Here is an 18,535-nt window from a genome sequence, read left to right on the forward strand (position 1 = left end):
TCAAACAACACATTCTTTTCTCGCGCAAACTCAACAAAAGTCTGGTTAGCAGTTTTATTAAGATTCCTAAATTTCTGCCGATATGCTTCAGGGACAAGTTCATACGCCTGCAGCACAGTTTTCTTAAGAGTTTCATAATCTAAACTCTGCTCAATAGACAGGCTTGAACACACTTCTTGGGCTTTTTCCACAAGCTTACATTGGAGTAAGAGGGACCAAAACTCTTTCGGCCACTACCTATAACTATAACTAAACTAAAACACAAGCGGTTCATTAAAAGACATGAGGGTTTTTTTTTTTAACTTTATTATTGCTCAGTAATAAGACAAAAGTATTTATTACCTGAGTACGAGATTCATAAAAATACACCATAGCCATGCATTAGTTTAGTTTGTTTATTTTTAGCAAATGCATTTTGCAGTTTAGAATAAATCTGCATTCATGTGCAAAATGTAGCATTTCCCAATGAGATTGAGAACATGCAGTGCCCTCACAGAAAGGGCCAAACAATTTCAACAACAGTGAGAGGTTCTGAATCGAGGTGTTTTAAATTGTAAGGTAAAAACCTTACAAAATTAAAGCTCCAACCCAAACAATCCCCCACGAGCAAGCACTTGGCAACAGTGGGGAGGAAAAACTCCCTTTCAACAGGAAGAAACCTCCAGCAGAACCAGGCTCAGAGAGGGTCAGCCATCTGCCGCGACCTGTTTGGATGGGGCTGATGCGAGACAGAACCAACACTGTAGGATTTTAAAATTGTTGAAATCTTGTGAATTGTATATATCATAGTCGAAATCATAGCCTGATTTCGACTATGATTTTGTAGGGAAACAATGTTTTCAAAAATTTCCCAAAACAACAACAGTTCCTAGTGGTGTTTGAAGAGGATTGTTCAGATGAATTGTTGTTATTATTCTCCTTAACAACAAAAACCTTAATCCTCTTCTCCTTCATCCTGTTCACTTCAGATATCAACATTCTTGCTACATTATCTTCAAAGTTTAACTGCCTGAATTCCATGGCAGTCTGTACCATCAGTTTAGACTTATATGTCTTCTTTAGACTCTTATAAACGGCTCTAACAAGTTTGTCTAAAGATTTTGGAAGTTGTGTGGGTAGTTTACCCACAGCCATTTCAATGAGGTTTTCTAAAATGGCAAAAATGTTGACCTGCTTTGTTGCTGTGCCTGTCTTTAAGGCGACCATGTTGTTCAGCCTAACAAGAAACTGAATTATAAAGTTTCTTTCTTTAGTTTCTTGTGTCCTTTGCCCTGGACTGGGGATCTGTTCTTCAGACGTTTCAGCAGGACTGGTCTGATTTTCCCAAACAACAGAACCCTTTATCCTTTTCTCCTTTACCTTATTGATCTCTGATATTAAAATTCTTGAGACATTTTCTTCAAATGTTGACTGACGAAATACAATGAAAAATTGTAGCAAGTCCTTGGAGTTGTACATCTTGTGCAGTCCACGGAAAACAGACTTAACCACCCTGTTTATAGATGTTGGCAGTTCTGCAGGTAATTTTCCTGCAGTTTTTTCTGTGACTGTTTTGATGAGTGAAAACATGTCGATGGGTTTTATGACTAATTTAGTTTTTGTTGTAATGGTGTTTGAAAGCTTTACAACAAACTGAACGATAAAGTTTTTTTCATCCATTTCTCGTCTCTCTGCCTGTGTACGGGTCATAAAGACGGATTTGAAGAGAAGTGTCTGCATCTCCTCTTCAGATATTTCTATGGGCCTGGTTTCCTGTGGACTGTCTCCTTTAAAGGAATCCATTTGAGTTTTTTTCTGTGCTGTTCTCTGATCCCGTTGCTAGTGTCTGTAATAACTTTTGTTTCTAATGTCTCTGCAAAGCAAACCATCGGTGTCGAATTGTGCGATACAAATAAACTTGCCTTGCCTCCGCCCCTATTTATGAGCTGGTAGGACCAGATCAAAGCTGAAAATGTATCACGTGACACCGACGTCAGCTCTGGAGTGTGATGTCACAGCAGGGTGTAGCGACTGTTTTTATGTGTTGTCGTTAGCAACAAGGACGGTAAAACCATCGTGTACGCTTGTTTATTTCCCTTTCACAATAAAGCTCAAGATCCTGTTGAGACTTTTCAAAATAAACTGAATGACGTGAAAGAGTGTTTACGGATGAGTATGGGCTCAAATTGTGGTCATAAATATGTTGTACTTGTAAAAAAGATTTGTATGTGTAAAAAAGATTTGTGTGTGGACTTAGCCAAAAAGTACATGTGAAACTCGAAGCAGCAACCTTCCGATTACAAGGCGAACTCCCAACTCTTGAACCACGACTGCCCCACAAATAAACAGCAAAATATTTATGACCACAATTTGAGCCCATAGATGAGAAGCAAAAAAGAGCCGCCAGGTGCTAAAAATAAACCTTAGACTCAAACGTTAGAACAGGCCTTTCCCCGCAGCACGCCGTTGAATAAATACTCACGAAGAAAACGGCGGCCGTTACAACTTATGTATCGTTTCATGCATCGGTTAAAACACTCAACTCCAGGTACACGATGCCCAGCTGAGTCGAGCTGCCCGAGATTCACAGAATTTACAGAAAATGTTACATTTTTGTGATTTCTATCGTTATCGGGGCTATAGATGCTTATATTGGGATATGTGATTTTGGTCACATCGCACAGCCCTACTCTGAGGTCATAGCAAATTAGAACAAATGAAATATTTCACTGGAGCTTTAGATCCCTCTCTGTCCACAACAGAGGAAAAACAAGGCACCAGTGAAGGATCACCCTGCTGTGCTTTGATCAACATTTCTCTGGTCATATTCGCATGACACAACTGCGGATCAATGTCAGTTTTCGGGTTTTGTTCAGCCTCCGCGTGCACCTTTGGCAAGCAAGCGGTTTTAATCAAACCCACGCCTGCGGGGAATTTAGTGCCCCTCGCTTCTTTTCTTTTTAATACTGGACACGCAGCAATCAAATGTCCTGAGTCGTGACAATAAAAACATTCTCGACCGTTTGATCTAGCAATGAACGCTGATACATTTTTACGCACTGCTCGTGGTGACTTTTTTCGTTCAGAGAAATTTTCCTGAAACGAATTCTGTGCACAGAACACACTTTTGTGCGTTAAAACAAACTCGTCAGCCAGGAGTGCCGCGTTAGTGAGAGACGACACCTTTTGTTCGTTTAAATAAGTCACGATGCGTTCCGGCAAACACTTTTTAAACTCCTCCAGCAAAATAAGGGTTTAACTCTTCCACGGTTTTAACTTTACATGAACAACACCATTTCTCAAACAACACATTCTTTTCTCGCGCAAACTCAACAAAAGTCTGGTTAGCAGTTTTATTAAGATTCCTAAATTTCTGCCGATATGCTTCAGGGACAAGTTCATACGCCTGCAGCACAGTTTTCTTAAGAGTTTCATAATCTAAACTCTGCTCAATAGACAGGCTTGAACACACTTCTTGGGCTTTTTCCACAAGCTTACATTGGAGTAAGAGGGACCAAAACTCTTTCGGCCACTACCTATAACTATAACTAAACTAAAACACAAGCGGTTCATTAAAAGACATGAGGGTTTTTTTTTTTAACTTTATTATTGCTCAGTAATAAGACAAAAGTATTTATTACCTGAGTACGAGATTCATAAAAATACACCATAGCCATGCATTAGTTTAGTTTGTTTATTTTTAGCAAATGCATTTTGCAGTTTAGAATAAATCTGCATTCATGTGCAAAATGTAGCATTTCCCAATGAGATTGAGAACATGCAGTGCCCTCACAGAAAGGGCCAAACAATTTCAACAACAGTGAGAGGTTCTGAATCGAGGTGTTTTAAATTGTAAGGTAAAAACCTTACAAAATTAAAGCTCCAACCCAAACAATCCCCCACGAGCAAGCACTTGGCAACAGTGGGGAGGAAAAACTCCCTTTCAACAGGAAGAAACCTCCAGCAGAACCAGGCTCAGAGAGGGTCAGCCATCTGCCGCGACCTGTTTGGATGGGGCTGATGCGAGACAGAACCAACACTGTAGGATTTTAAAATTGTTGAAATCTTGTGAATTGTATATATCATAGTCGAAATCATAGCCTGATTTCGACTATGATTTTGTAGGGAAACAATGTTTTCAAAAATTTCCCAAAACAACAACAGTTCCTAGTGGTGTTTGAAGAGGATTGTTCAGATGAATTGTTGTTATTATTCTCCTTAACAACAAAAACCTTAATCCTCTTCTCCTTCATCCTGTTCACTTCAGATATCAACATTCTTGCTACATTATCTTCAAAGTTTAACTGCCTGAATTCCATGGCAGTCTGTACCATCAGTTTAGACTTATATGTCTTCTTTAGACTCTTATAAACGGCTCTAACAAGTTTGTCTAAAGATTTTGGAAGTTGTGTGGGTAGTTTACCCACAGCCATTTCAATGAGGTTTTCTAAAATGGCAAAAATGTTGACCTGCTTTGTTGCTGTGCCTGTCTTTAAGGCGACCATGTTGTTCAGCCTAACAAGAAACTGAATTATAAAGTTTCTTTCTTTAGTTTCTTGTGTCCTTTGCCCTGGACTGGGGATCTGTTCTTCAGACGTTTCAGCAGGACTGGTCTGATTTTCCCAAACAACAGAACCCTTTATCCTTTTCTCCTTTACCTTATTGATCTCTGATATTAAAATTCTTGAGACATTTTCTTCAAATGTTGACTGACGAAATACAATGAAAAATTGTAGCAAGTCCTTGGAGTTGTACATCTTGTGCAGTCCACGGAAAACAGACTTAACCACCCTGTTTATAGATGTTGGCAGTTCTGCAGGTAATTTTCCTGCAGTTTTTTCTGTGACTGTTTTGATGAGTGAAAACATGTCGATGGGTTTTATGACTAATTTAGTTTTTGTTGTAATGGTGTTTGAAAGCTTTACAACAAACTGAACGATAAAGTTTTTTTCATCCATTTCTCGTCTCTCTGCCTGTGTACGGGTCATAAAGACGGATTTGAAGAGAAGTGTCTGCATCTCCTCTTCAGATATTTCTATGGGCCTGGTTTCCTGTGGACTGTCTCCTTTAAAGGAATCCATTTGAGTTTTTTTCTGTGCTGTTCTCTGATCCCGTTGCTAGTGTCTGTAATAACTTTTGTTTCTAATGTCTCTGCAAAGCAAACCATCGGTGTCGAATTGTGCGATACAAATAAACTTGCCTTGCCTCCGCCCCTATTTATGAGCTGGTAGGACCAGATCAAAGCTGAAAATGTATCACGTGACACCGACGTCAGCTCTGGAGTGTGATGTCACAGCAGGGTGTAGCGACTGTTTTTATGTGTTGTCGTTAGCAACAAGGACGGTAAAACCATCGTGTACGCTTGTTTATTTCCCTTTCACAATAAAGCTCAAGATCCTGTTGAGACTTTTCAAAATAAACTGAATGACGTGAAAGAGTGTTTACGGATGAGTATGGGCTCAAATTGTGGTCATAAATATGTCGTACTTGTAAAAAAGATTTGTGTGTGGACTTAGCCAAAAAAGTACATGTGAAACTCGAAGCGGCAACCTTCCGATTACAAGGCGAACTCCCAACTCTTGAACCACGACTGCCCCACAAATAATTAACAAAATATTTATGACCACAATTTGAGCCCATAGATGAGAAGCAAAAAAGAGCCGGCAGGTGCTAAAAATAAACCTTAGACTCAAACGTTAGAACAGGCCTTTCCCCGCAGCACGCCGTTGAATAAATACTCACGAAGAAAACGGCGGCCGTTACAACTTATGTATCGTTTCATGCATCGGTTAAAACACTCAACTCCAGGTACACACTCAGAAAAATTATGGTTCTTAAATGGTTCTTCAGATGGCTTCATGGTTCTTTATTAAAGAACCATCATACGTCAAAGAACCTTTTTATTTTGTGGATGGTCCTTCAGCTATTACAAATGGTTCTTTAAAGAACAAAAGGTTCTTCATCCTTAGCAATCTAAGTTTGATGGTGTAAATGGCATAAATATTTATTCACTATAATGAGGCTGTGAATTATACTGTGTGTTTTCTTTGTGTGCATGTGTGTGCGAAGGGAGAGGGCGGGTTACCTGGCAATTACCCTTTAAGAGAAGATGGTAGGAAACTGAATATTCAAATAAAAGTTAGAAATATTTGCTTAAAAATATACTGGTGGCAGGGGTGGGGGCCAAAGCCTAAAGACCCTAACCCCCCCCCCCCCCCCCCCCACACACACACACACCCCTAACCCCACAAACACATTATGAATATGGTGAGTTAACAAACAGTAGACACAATACACACATTCAAGTACTGTACTTTAGTTTTAAATTTTAATAAAGCATTACTATTTTCTACTCCAAGGCATTACTTTTGAGATTATTATATATTTTTGAAAATACAGCATAATGATAATACTAGTTATTGTAAACTTTACAAACCACCCAGCAGTATGTAAAGTCAAATTATAAGATACAAGTAAATAACAATTGCAGAACAGAATGTCAGTGTAATGAACACACACTTCGTTTTGACAAAGCACAGCTTAGGTAAATGATCTGAGTAGTTGTTCATCACTGAGCAATTTGTTAATATGTGTTTCGAGCCAAATAAATGACAGAGAGAGAGTGACGTCAGAACACGTCATACTATAACCTCCCGGGAGCGAACGGAGGGGGTCAGTCGTTGGGATGCGCATGCGCAGACAGAGTGTGCGAGCGGCGGGCCTTGACCTTTCGGGGAAAAAAAACTCACGGACGGTGACAGCGAAACGGATAACAGTCTTCAGTACCTGCTGGACTTTGAAGCTGTGGATTCTGGGACTGTTAGAAAAGGTAAAACATTTCCATTAAAACCTTATTACTGTTTTGTTTTTGTTACTCGTCATTGTAGCTTGCTGTTAATGTTGTGCTAACAGTAGCGATTAGCTAGATACGTTAGCCGTTGAGGTCAGCGCAATTTAGTATCCGGTATACAGAAACTGTTTTCCTAACAAAACCACTGTTATAATTACGTGAAGGTGCTCCCAGCTAATTTGAACCTTTGGCTTCTAAAATATGTGGTTCAATTGCGTGCTGCGTACATAACCTAATGTCAGCTAGACCGAAATTAAAATTTAATATATTGTTAAAGTCACTAAAATGGCGCCTGAAGCCTGTTGTGAGCTCTGTGTCTGCTCTAGAAACTGAAATTCTGTAGATCTGAGCCGTACATTAAATACTCACATGAACCTGTACTTTGAATTCTGTATGAGCTGTATAAAATACAGCTATGCATAAGAGTTTTGAATGAATAATTAGATTAGATAACTCTTCATTGTCTAATCGAATTATATAGAAATGAATAGAAAGTGGTTCTTTAGACTGATGCCATAGAAGAACCTGTTTTGGTGCCACAAAGAACCTTTCAAACAATGGTTTCAAACATGAGAAGGTGTGTCTTTGACTGTTCCTGCATAACTTAGTTTCGGACTAGTTGACAAGTTATGCTCCGGTCATTTGATGTTTCCAAGATAGATGTTCTTTTGTAATATAGTTAAATTTTTTTGTATATTTAATTTATCCACCATCATACATCATACATACAAGCTAAGAAGAGGTCGTTATACTAACAAGAGGTATCAACGCTGGGCCAAAGTTCAGCACATGGTTAAAGTTTGTAATCCAGCCAGAGCTGAAGCAGGTAGCATCAACACATAAATCTACTCTACCCGGCTTAAATCACAAGAGCACCTCTGACCAAAAAGCTGTAGATTTTTCTTGTTTGCACAAATTAATCCAGATTCACATTAACTGTGTTCACAGCTCCAACAAAATGAGGAAGAGGAGGGGCAGAAACACAATTAGATTGAATTACAATTGGATGGAAGTTGAGGACAAGGAGAAGGAAGCTTTGGATGAGGAGGAAGAGAAGCAGCAGGAGCATCTTTAGGGATCCCTATGATGTCATTGAGGTTTGTTTCATTAATATGGTCCTCTCACAAAGAACGATGACATGTTTTAGTTCACGTACTTCCTGTATTAAATAGTGATATGCAAAATGTTGTGAAAAACCATGGAGCAGGTACGTATAGTGCATCTGCAGGTAAATGAACATCAAATCTCTAAGACAGACTGAAATCTGTATATTTATCACCCTTATGATAAAACCCATGTCAGCCATTGGTTTATGGACTTTGTATTTTGAAGCCTCAACATTTGCATTATTGCTGTTGCTATGTTGGGACCATATTAGGATGAGGGATCAGAATCTGGAGTCATGCACACTATTATTTCATTTAGTGTGTATCCATAAGATTCGTACAGCAGATCCAAGTTGTGCCTTGAAAACAGGAAAGTCGTCTGCATAGAGGAGAACTGTAATAGCAGGCTTGTACAAAGTGAGGCTTTGTGCTCACATTTGCTGCAAACACTCATTTTACCCTGTTTTGATGCAGCTTTCACTTGAAATCAGGCAAGAACTGGACTTATTTTTTACAATGTGTTCTTGTGAATTGATTGTGTATCGCATATGTTTGGTTTGACTTTCTGCAAGACAACAGTCGTCCACTGGCCAAAACAATTTTCCAAATACCTCCACGTGATCAAGCCTGGATTTAGAAAAGAATAGCAAAAAAAATCTGCACCTCCTGCTTCAGATGCAATTTGTGTTTGTGCGTTCAGAGGCAGCGGCGAGAGGGGAGACCTCGGGTCATCCAGCTGGAGAGCCTGACCAGGAGGAGTCGAACATTAACTCAGCTCTTCCAGGGCACCCTGCAGACTCGGCTGTTGGCATCGACGAGGGATGACGTGAACGCCAAACTGGAGTCCATCACAGGTCAACTGCAGGTATGCGAGTCAGACCTTCTGAGGAGGGTTTCACTTTTCTCTCTTCTTTATAATTGACTCTTTTCTCTCTCTTTCAGCTCCTTGTCTCAGAGTGGGAGGGATTTGAAGCACAAAGGGAGGAACTTGTCATTTGGTTGGCTGATATGGATGTCCGCCTGAGTGAGGTTGACCAGCTGACAGGAAACACCAGTGAAAAACTGAAACAACTGCAGGTGTGGGCTTGTTTTGATATGACATATATTTGATATGAAACATACGTCAGAGACATTGTCCTAAACTGGACTAACAAAGGACCATGAGTACAACATGAAACGTACATTACATAGCGTAAGGCTGAAGTTCATTGATCATTTTAATCATAAACTTGTTGTTGAAATGTTTTTACTGAACATGCAAATATCTGCTGATGAAAATGTGTTGATTTATTGGTCTGTTATGAAGCTATTGCTATTTCTAATGTGTTTTATCACTTTCTGATGTTTTATTAATTAAACAATACATGTATTATTTGTTGTGTTATCTGTAGATATAGTATTTATATATATATATATTTATTTATAGTATAGCCAATATATTTAATTATTACTTTTTAAAACACTAATATGTGACATGTATTAGTAGTGATGTTGTGCTGAGGGTTAAAATGCCTTTTTGTCTTTTGGTAACTACAAAATGACAATAAACCATTAATATATGTCTATGCTGTGCTCGTATTTATTTTACCCTACTCAAATTCAATTTATGATGCATTTTATTTTGAAAGATTTAAAATGGTTTTTTTAAAGAACCACTCAAAAAAGGTTCTTTAAAATGGTTCTTTTAAAGAACCATTTGAAGGACCTTTTTAAAAATGGTTCTTTAAAGAACCATTTTTAAAAAGGTTCTTTGAAAAACCATTAAAGGTGCCCCAAAGAACCATTTCTTGAAGCAGTTTAAGAGTCTGAATGCTCGGAAAGCTCCCGGCCCAGACGGTGTGTCTCGTCTACTGGACGCAGCCGGAGGGTTCACTTGGTTGTTTGCTCTCAATAGAAGCTGAGCGCGTCTCCGTGTCTGTGCTGGTAAACGATACTGAGTCCCAGTGCTCAGTAAACTGTACACCTGACCGTTATTCTCCCACTGAATCCGGTGTGTCCACGGTCCAACACGTGCTCAACACGATGGTGCTGACCGGTGCCCAAACACACCAGAACACCAAATAAGTAAAATAACACAAACACGAACTTCTCCATGGCTCGTCGGGATGGCAACTGCTCCAAAAGTGACACATGAAATAGGCTGACATTTGAGTTTGACACGGGAGGTGAGGGGGTGTTTTGAATATGCTTGACTCCGTCACGAGGTTGCGCACAGCATCACCGGCAAGGGGGCTTGGTTTGAGAGGTTTTTGGCATCTGTGATGTGATTTACAACCATCCACCCATGTACAGCAAGAAGCCGCACTCACAACCGTGGGCATCAGCAAGTTGGTGAAATTTAAACAAAACAAAACAGCATTCCATCTGAAACTCTCTTATTGTACCCAAAATACAAATTTTAGTGATTACATGTGGCTTCATTAATTATGTTCAAACGGATGAATACATAACGCAAGTAATAACTTTATGATCAGTCAGTGAATGAAGGAGCTCAAGAGTGCAAATATAGTTGCAATAAAGTGACAAATATGCCCTTTTATGTCAAACAAAGACCGAAATAAGTGGCATCAGTGTGAGGATGAGAATGAGCGATCCAACCTCACACTGCAGATATCAGGGCAAAGCACAGTGGGGGGGTTGCAGTCTGCGCGCACAAGAGGGCTAACAACGCTGTGAGTGACGGAATCCACCCAAACTGAGGAACAGCTTGTTCCCCAGAGCTGAAGCCTGCACTGTTTGCACTATAATATAATATAATATAATATAATATAATATAATATAATATAATATAATATAATTAGGGCTGTCAAATGATTAAAATTTTTAATCAGATTAATCACAGCCTAAAAATTAATTAATCATGATTAATCACAACTCGAAATATGACCAAAATGTGTGCAAACATACGGACAGATAGCGGATTTTTACACACTTGTTAGTGTTATTTAATGCTAAGACCACGCTGAGTGGCCTGCGTTCACTCAGCGTGGTCTGACGTAGGCTGGGTGTTGTGCTGGAAGCGAATTCATCACAGCCTAAAAATTTATTAATCGCAACTCGAAATATATGTGTATATGTGTGTATATATGTGTAAAAATCGGGACAGATAGTGGTTTTTAACACACTTGTTTGTTTTATTTATTATTAATTGTGAGTACAAGCAGTACAAGCAGAACAGGGCTTCAAATAATTGTGAGGGATTTTTACTGAATGTTTTCCACCCGTTTAAATCTAGCACATTGTTTTATCCATATACATCTTCAAGTTCACAGAACATAGGCCTAATTCAACAGGCAAAATGTGGAGGCAGGAGTGGCCAGGTATCTGCGAGCAAGGCGGGCCAGCTGGCTGTGGGCTCCTGCATGAGCTGCCCACCACTGTAAGGGACAGTCCTCTAAGGCAGTGCAGGGCTCTGCTCTGTAGCACTGTATGGCTCTGTCCTGCTGTACCTCCTCCTCTGACTCAGAGTCAGAGTCCATCTGCAGCAGGCTCAGCCTCTTCTTGGCTGGACCTTCTTCTGCAGTGTGTGATCTTCTAGGAGAGTCTTCATGCAGCATGCCTGCCAGTGTGGTCCACACTGCTTCTCTGTCAGTCTTGGGCACACTGCGTAGGTCTTTAAAACGTGGGTCCAGTGCAGTTGCGATCTGGAGCCATGCATAGTTGGTATGTTCCTGGCGGGAAGCAAGGTCTTCCTTAAACTTCTCTTTAAACCTCACCACATATGCAGGGTCCTCATCAGTTACTTCCATGACACGGCGCAGGTGGCAGAAGGCTGGTAGAACTACAGAGCAGGAGACGTAGGCCTCTCCTCCCAGCAGTTCAGTCACATATCTGCAGTGGAATACACACACACACACACACACACACACACACACACACACACACACACACACACACACAGAGATAAGACAGCAAATTAAAAAAAGCTTTTTAATACTAGGTAATATTAATAAAATATTTGATTTCATTTATTTTTTAAATAAGACATTTTCATAATAACAAAACTGATTTAAGATGTATGTTTGATACATTTAATCTAAACCTACAATTATGGTCACAATGACAGGCTCACCTGCAGGGCTCTAGAAGTGTCTCCAGTCTCTGGAGTTTGTCCCACTCTGGAGGCGTCAGGAGGACAAGTTTATGCTTTTGTTTATCCAGAGTCGCGGTTACTGCAGTTTGGTTGCGGATCAAGCGCTTCACCATCTCCAGCGTGGAGTTCCAGCGCGTAGGCACGTCCTGGGCCAACGGCTCCTGCTTGCGCCCCAGTGACACCTGCTCTGCGTTCAGCTCTGCTGTGTTTGCTGGGCTGTGCTTAAAATGGCCAACAATTTTGCGGCATTTGGCCAGCGCAGTGACAAAGCCACTGTCTGCGAGACTCACTGTGATGCATCTCTGTAGAATGTGCGCGGTACACGGCATGTGATTGAATGGCATGATGCGAGCCGCGGCGATCATATTGCGCGCACTGTCCGTGCCTACTGTTGTCACCTTCTCCTCAATTCTCCACCTGCGAGCAACAGTCTGGAACTGCTCTGCACAAGCCTCCGCAAAGTGCCGCTCTTCCGTTTTCATTATAGTCAGCGCAAAGGATGTCAGACCCCAGGCTTCAGTGATTAAATGCGCAGTAACTCCCAGGTAATTGTCATTACTCAATGATGTCCAGTGGTCTCCTGTCAGAGCCACGCATTCTGTGTGAACTAAAGCCTCTTCTTTTTTCTTTTTCTCCGTTTCATACAGTTCGTGGATTCGAATTGTTATTGTGCTTCTCGCTGGGGGCTTGTAGGACGCGTCCTGAGATGCAACCTTTAAAACATCCGCAAAGCCCTTGTCCTCCACAATGCTTAGCGGTCTGCAGTCCTTTGCTATCCATTTGGCTATATTGTCGGTCAGTTTGTCCAAAGAAGACTTACCGAGTGGCCTGCGTTCACTAAGAGTGGTCTGACGCAGGCCGGGTGAAGCTGCTGCCCCGACAAACGCGTGTTTGGCATTAAGGTGGTATTTTAAGGTCGAATTTGAACGGTGAAATTGAAACTCTTTACTACAGTGAGTGCAAATTACAACGCGTTTGTTTATTGTCCCATCTATGTTCTTCTTGTATTTAAATTCCCCATCCAGAAGGCCATCCGCTTCCTGCTTCTCCATTTTCAGTGGCGCGGTAAACAAATCAAGTGGAATTATGGGAGCGACTTATCTGCGTGTTGCGCTAAATAGTTAAATATTCTAACGTAATTAATTCCAAAATTTAATTATCGCAATTAACGCGTTAATTTCGACAGCTATAAATATAATATAATATAATATAATATAATATAATATAATATATCATGTTGCTATTTAATGTTTTTTGTTCGTGTTGCAGCTGCTCTGTGAGCCAAGCTTTCGTTGTCTAAATTCAATGGCAATATATCTCTGCACCACACGATGGCGATAGATTCTCACAGACAGTCTGTGCTCTGCTTCCGCCACCAGTCATCTTTAAATCTTTTTTTTAATTCAATGAAACCTTTATTTAACTGTCCATCTCGCGGCATTACTTAAAAAAAAATCATATTTAAATACAAAGAAGATTAAATACATGAACGACAGTAAATTGATAAAATAAGAGCAAATAAATATATTTACAAATGATAGCAACATCAATGGAATAAAAGCATGAACAGCAGCAGAAGGAGAAAGAGGCCTGTATCTACATTATTACTCTGGCAGCTCTCAGTCTCCATACAGACAGGACACGTTGCAGCGTAATTGCAGACAGGTGCGTGGGCCTGAGCTCCGCCCAGGCAGAATGACGAGTGGAAGAAAGCAGCAACACAATAAACATATGTAGCCTTGCGGAGCCGGCCGGGCAGACACCGAGACAGAGTGCAAAGATTTTATACGTGACAACACACACAAAAAAACACACACAACAAAAATCAGAATGTGTTTGTGATTTGGATTTTTATTTAAAGGTGAAACCTTTTTTCTTTTCTTGTTTTGCCAGATTAGACATTTTGATTCATTTCATTTAGTTTTTTTGTTTTACTTTGATGCTATAATAGATGTTTTTAAAATGTAGTCATATTTAATACTATATTGCATCATGGCAAAACAACAGTCTCCTCAAGCTGCTTTATACTGTAAGGTGAAAACACTACAGTAAAAGCCAGAAAACCCCAACAATCCAATGATCCCCTTTGAGCAAGCACTGGGCGACAGTGGGGAGGAAAAACTCCCTTTAGGAAGAAACCTCCGGCAGAACCAGGCTCAAGAAGGGGCGGCCATCTGCTGCGACCGGTTGGGGGTGGGTGGGCAATCTCAGTCCACGAGGGCCGGTGTCCCTGCAGGTTTTAGATGTGTCCTCGAACCAACACAGCTGATTTAAACGGCTAAATTAGCTCCTCAACATGTCCTGAAGTTCTCCAGAGGCCTGGTAACGAACTAATCATGTGATTCAGGTGTGTTGAGCCAAGGTGAGATCTAAAACCTGCAGGGACACCGGCCCTCGTGGACTGAGAATGCCCACCCATGATATAGGGAGACAAGATGAAGTATACTTCTAATGGCCTATTTTAGCAGTTAATTTTTAACAATCAACTGGTGGTAATCCATCATCAGAATTGAGGAAAGGTGGTGTTGATGGAGACTCTACAGGAGGATTCACTGGGGAAGCCATACCTGCACTTCTGCCAGGGTGTCTTGGACGTACCTGAATAAATGTAGTTTTCCCTGGAAGTGGACGAGGATTAATCTGAGACGGAGTCTCCTCAGAACATCTCCCCATCATGCTTCTATGGTCCAACGATGCCAGCTTTTGTCCTTTCTGTTTTTCTAATTTAAGCTGGAGTTGAGCGTCTTTCACTCTAGATTTTAGATGACCTATCTCTTTTTCTTCATTGCCAGCCTTTTGGATAATCTGGTTCACTGGTCCAATGAGCTCCTCTCTTTGTCGGAATAAAGCGTACTCGGAAGACTTTACCATGTCATTGTACTGCTTTTTAAATGATTCCAGCTCCCGTGTTTTATCTAGTAAAGCTGCATCTAGATCCTTGCATCTGATACGTAGACAGTTCAGCTGTTTTTCAAGAAACTCCTTCGTTGTTCCAACAAAGGGGGTGCCTTCCACTCCGTCTACGTATTTCTTTTTCAAGTTGTGGAACATATCCCTAAATTCCACCTTTTCTTTTCCTCTCAAGTGACCTGCATGTGGAAATGCCTTTTCAAAGGACAAAACGCACTGGCACAATTCCTCTTGGAAGTAGCGCTCTTTCTTCTCCAGCCAATTCACTTTGGATATAAATCTTTCCCGTTGCTTTTTTGTGGAGCGCAGTTTCTCTTCCAGCGCCACCTTTTCAGCCAGTGCCTGATTGTGTGCCGCTTTTACTTTGTGCCGGTCCACTGCTGTCTTTCTGTGGTTTTCCTGCTCTGTGCTTAGGGCCTTTTTGATGTCTTCAATTTTCTTTTTCAAAGAATCAACTTCGTCTTCAAGCATAGCCTTCATTTTCTTTTCCAAGGCCAGAGCTCTAATATTACTCTGGCATTTCTGCTTGATCGCCATATTCTGGGCCTTTTGGTCGTCTATCACTTTGCCCATTTGATCTGTCTCCTCTGTTAATTCTTTCATGTTTTTAACCATAAATTCATTTTCGTCTTGTAACTTTGTATTACGCGACAAAACACCGTCAATCCAACACTGCGAGGATTGACGTTCTTCCTCGCGTTCCTTAACCGCATTGACGGTCACACCTCTACTATTTTTTACTGCCGTCTGCAGCTTTTCTATTTTGGAGTCATACATGTTGATCACCTCTTCTAACTTCCTGTCTGCAGCATTTGCTTTGTTTTCCAGTTTTTTAGTATTTTCCTGGTAAAACTGCTGCATCTTATTTTTTTCCTCTGTGTGGCGTTTCAATAATAATTCAACAACTTGGCTGTTGTGAAATTGCTGACGTGCCACCTTTTCTTTCTCTGTTTCCAGCAGTCCTTGCAGGACTTGGACTTCGTCCTCGTGTTTTTCTTTAAGCTCAGCCAGAGTTTTCTCCGTCTCTGCGCGGAACTTTACCAGAGCTTCGTGGTCATCTTTTATCGAGTCCAACCTGTCTGCGATGTTTGTCCTGTCATCCAAGACCGAACCCAGCAGCTTATTATTCTGCAAAAGTTCATTGTTTTCTTTTGTTAGATCCTCGATCCGTTTCTTATTGACTGTATGCAGGTTTTTGAAGTAGTCAAGCTCAGTTTTGAGCTTTTCAACCTCGTCGATCATTGGCTGCAGTCTTTGCTCGAACTGTCTGGCATATGTTTCTTTTTCTTTTTCACTTTTTTTAACCATTGTTTTCGAGAAATTAACATTTCTGTCTTTGTTAGCTTTCGAACTCATTTCTGCTTTTTTATGTGCTGTATCACTCCAACAAAACGATAGCTTAATGAATTCCCTTTGACAGCTGTCCTCTATTTATAGACTTGAACATCAAAGGATGAAAGGACTGTCACTATGACATCACCACGTTCTGTGACGTAACAGGGCTTTGGAGCGTGATGTCACGGGGGTGGGCGTGGAAAGGATTTTGGGGGTCTAAACAAAGCGTGTCTTTTTTTTAAAACTTTATTTAACAAACAATGAGTATACAACATACGAACAGATGAAGTATACAACAGAACATGAACACAAAAAGCCAAGGGTGAAAGAAAAAGGTAACAATTATAAGAATACACGCAAAAATTCACATACATATATTGTTGTGAGAGCCTTTTTGTTGGTGCAGTCTGATATTGATTGTATGTGCATGTGCACATCCTTAAAATAATGACAGAAATATGGTGTTTTGTTAGTAAACTTACATTTATGGATAAAAAATTTAGCTAAAAGTATTAAGAAATTTATCATAAAAAACATTTCTCATACTTCTTGGGGAACTTAAAGAAACAGAATAAAACATTTTCCCATCGTAAAGAAAACTCCCTTAAAATATGGACAATAACAAAGCTGCTAAATTCCTTCCAGAATCTCTGTGTAAAAGAACAGTACCAAAAAAGATGTGTCACCGTTTCTGGATGATCCCCACAGAAAGTACAATTAGTATTTATGTCCCTTTTAAATTTGACCATGTAGTGACTGGCTGGATAACATGTATGTCGAATTTTAAAAGAGACTTCTTTCACCTTATTTACAATCAAATATTTATGGGGGACCATCCAGACTGTCTTCCGCTTGATATCTGGAACACTGATTGGAAAATTATATAGTGCAATAAAGTCGTTGTAAGTAAGTAGTTGTCCCTCTTTACTAACCAGCTGAGCCACCAATAGGATCCCATTTTGGAGCCAAGTTTCCAGGAAAAGTGATTAATTTTTCTATAAAATATCTCTGTTGTTCCAGATAAGGTATTTGTGAGGTGAGAAGTTGTGTTTATAAATGAGGGTCCACGCTAAGAGGACCTGCTTATGGAAGGATGAAAGCTTTATAGGGACTTTCTCAACATTGTAATTACAATTTCAAATAAAAGTAAAGCCACCAAAACGAGAGAAAATGTGGTATGGTATAAAGTTCCAGATAGAGGTAGGGTTTTAAGAAAATGTTTGGCCCAATTAATTTTGAAAGTGTTATTTAAAGTAGAAAAGTCTAAGACGTTAAGCCCACCTGATTCGTACTTATTCATCACAACAGTTTTTCTAATATAGTGCGTACGGTTTTTCCATATAAAATTAAAGAGCATACGGTCAATATCTTTACTACTTTTCTTATCCAGATGTAAGGAGAGAGCAGCATATGTTCATCGGGATATCCCTTCAGCTTTAGTAATTAACACTCTACCTTTCAAAGACAAGTCCCTTGTTCCAAGATGGCGCCGCCGCGTATGGATGCCCCGGTGCTTCAGTGCGTTACTTCTGTTTTGTTTTTGTGCATAACTTCTGTGTCTGGGCACTCCTCTGGATATTCTTACACTAGAGAAGAGCTTCTTAACTACAGGACTACAACACCTGTGGATTTACTTCCAATATTTGTCGCATCTGCGGCAGATTTACTGCAGACTCTGATCAGGAAAGTGAGACGCCGAAAGCGAGGAAAGCGAGCCGGCGCACTCGTGCGTCTGAGGAGACGCGGACTGCGAACTGCTCTTCCTGGGATCTTCCTTTCCAACGTACGCTCACTCAGGAATGAGATGGACGAGCTGGCCCTGATGAGAAGCATGAACAGAGACGTTGCCTCCTCCTGTGTCTTGTGTTTTACGGAGTCGTGGCTCTGTGAGGACATCCCGGACAGCGCGCTCAAGCTGGAGGGCTTTCATCTGCTGCGCGCGGACCGGCAGGCCTCTCTCTCTGGTAAGACCACAGGTGGACGTGTCTGCTTCTACATTAATAGTGGCTGGTGCACAGATGTAACAGTGATTGCTCAGCACTGCTCTTCCTCTCTGGAATACCTTTTTATTCACTGCAAACCGTTTTATTCTCCGCGGGAGTTTGCTTCATTCATCTTGGCCGCTGTTTACATCCCGCCAGATGCGGATGCGCAGGCAGCTCAGTGCGCACTCGCGGAGCAGATACTGCACATGGAGCGGACATTCCCGGACTCTCTCATCATTGCTCTTGGGGACTTTTACAACACCCCCCTCCTCACCCC

General features: G+C 40.8%; 2 protein-coding genes across 2 annotated transcripts; one reads left to right on the forward strand and one right to left on the reverse strand.

Moving 5' to 3' along the window:
• Nucleotides 1-6,692: 6,692 nt before the first annotated feature.
• On the forward strand, nucleotides 6,693-9,275 carry LOC146641323 (uncharacterized). Its single transcript, XM_085399488.1, has 4 exons — nucleotides 6,693-6,808; nucleotides 7,778-7,926; nucleotides 8,636-8,800; nucleotides 8,878-9,275. Exons 2-4 carry the CDS (start codon nucleotides 7,870-7,872, stop codon nucleotides 9,043-9,045), a joined length of 390 nt encoding a protein of 129 aa, XP_085255614.1. The 5' UTR covers nucleotides 6,693-6,808; nucleotides 7,778-7,869; the 3' UTR covers nucleotides 9,046-9,275.
• Nucleotides 9,276-11,131: 1,856 nt separating this feature from the next.
• On the reverse strand, nucleotides 11,132-13,141 carry LOC146641324 (E3 SUMO-protein ligase ZBED1-like). Its single transcript, XM_085398499.1, has 2 exons — nucleotides 12,008-13,141; nucleotides 11,132-11,766 (listed from the first exon to the last, which is right to left on the reverse strand). The coding sequence occupies exons 1-2, from the start codon at nucleotides 13,078-13,080 to the stop codon at nucleotides 11,217-11,219; spliced, it is 1,623 nt and encodes a 540-aa protein (XP_085254625.1). The 5' UTR covers nucleotides 13,081-13,141; the 3' UTR covers nucleotides 11,132-11,216.
• Between the last annotated feature and the right edge of the window lie 5,394 nt (nucleotides 13,142-18,535).

This window comes from Rhamphochromis longiceps, linkage group LG23 (assembly GCF_057381845.1).
Source record: "Rhamphochromis longiceps isolate RC_006_pf linkage group LG23, R_longiceps_female_GT1.1, whole genome shotgun sequence".
In the NCBI taxonomy this organism is placed as follows: domain Eukaryota; kingdom Metazoa; phylum Chordata; class Actinopteri; order Cichliformes; family Cichlidae; genus Rhamphochromis; species Rhamphochromis longiceps.

Bases quoted from the DNA above. Each gene is read 5' to 3' on its own strand.
- LOC146641323 (XM_085399488.1), top strand. From the start codon at position 7,870: ATGAGGAGGAAGAGAAGCAGCAGGAGCATCTTTAGGGATCCCTATGAT. The intron at 7,927-8,635 runs GTTTGTTTCATT...TTGTGCGTTCAG, and splicing joins ATCCCTATGATGTCATTGAG to AGGCAGCGGCGAGAGGGGAG. The intron at 8,801-8,877 runs GTATGCGAGTCA...TCTCTCTTTCAG, and splicing joins CCATCACAGGTCAACTGCAG to CTCCTTGTCTCAGAGTGGGA.
- LOC146641324 (XM_085398499.1), bottom strand. From the start codon at position 13,080: ATGGAGAAGCAGGAAGCGGATGGCCTTCTGGATGGGGAATTTAAATAC. The intron at 11,767-12,007 runs GTGAGCCTGTCA...ATTCCACTGCAG, and splicing joins ACACTTCTAGAGCCCTGCAG to ATATGTGACTGAACTGCTGG.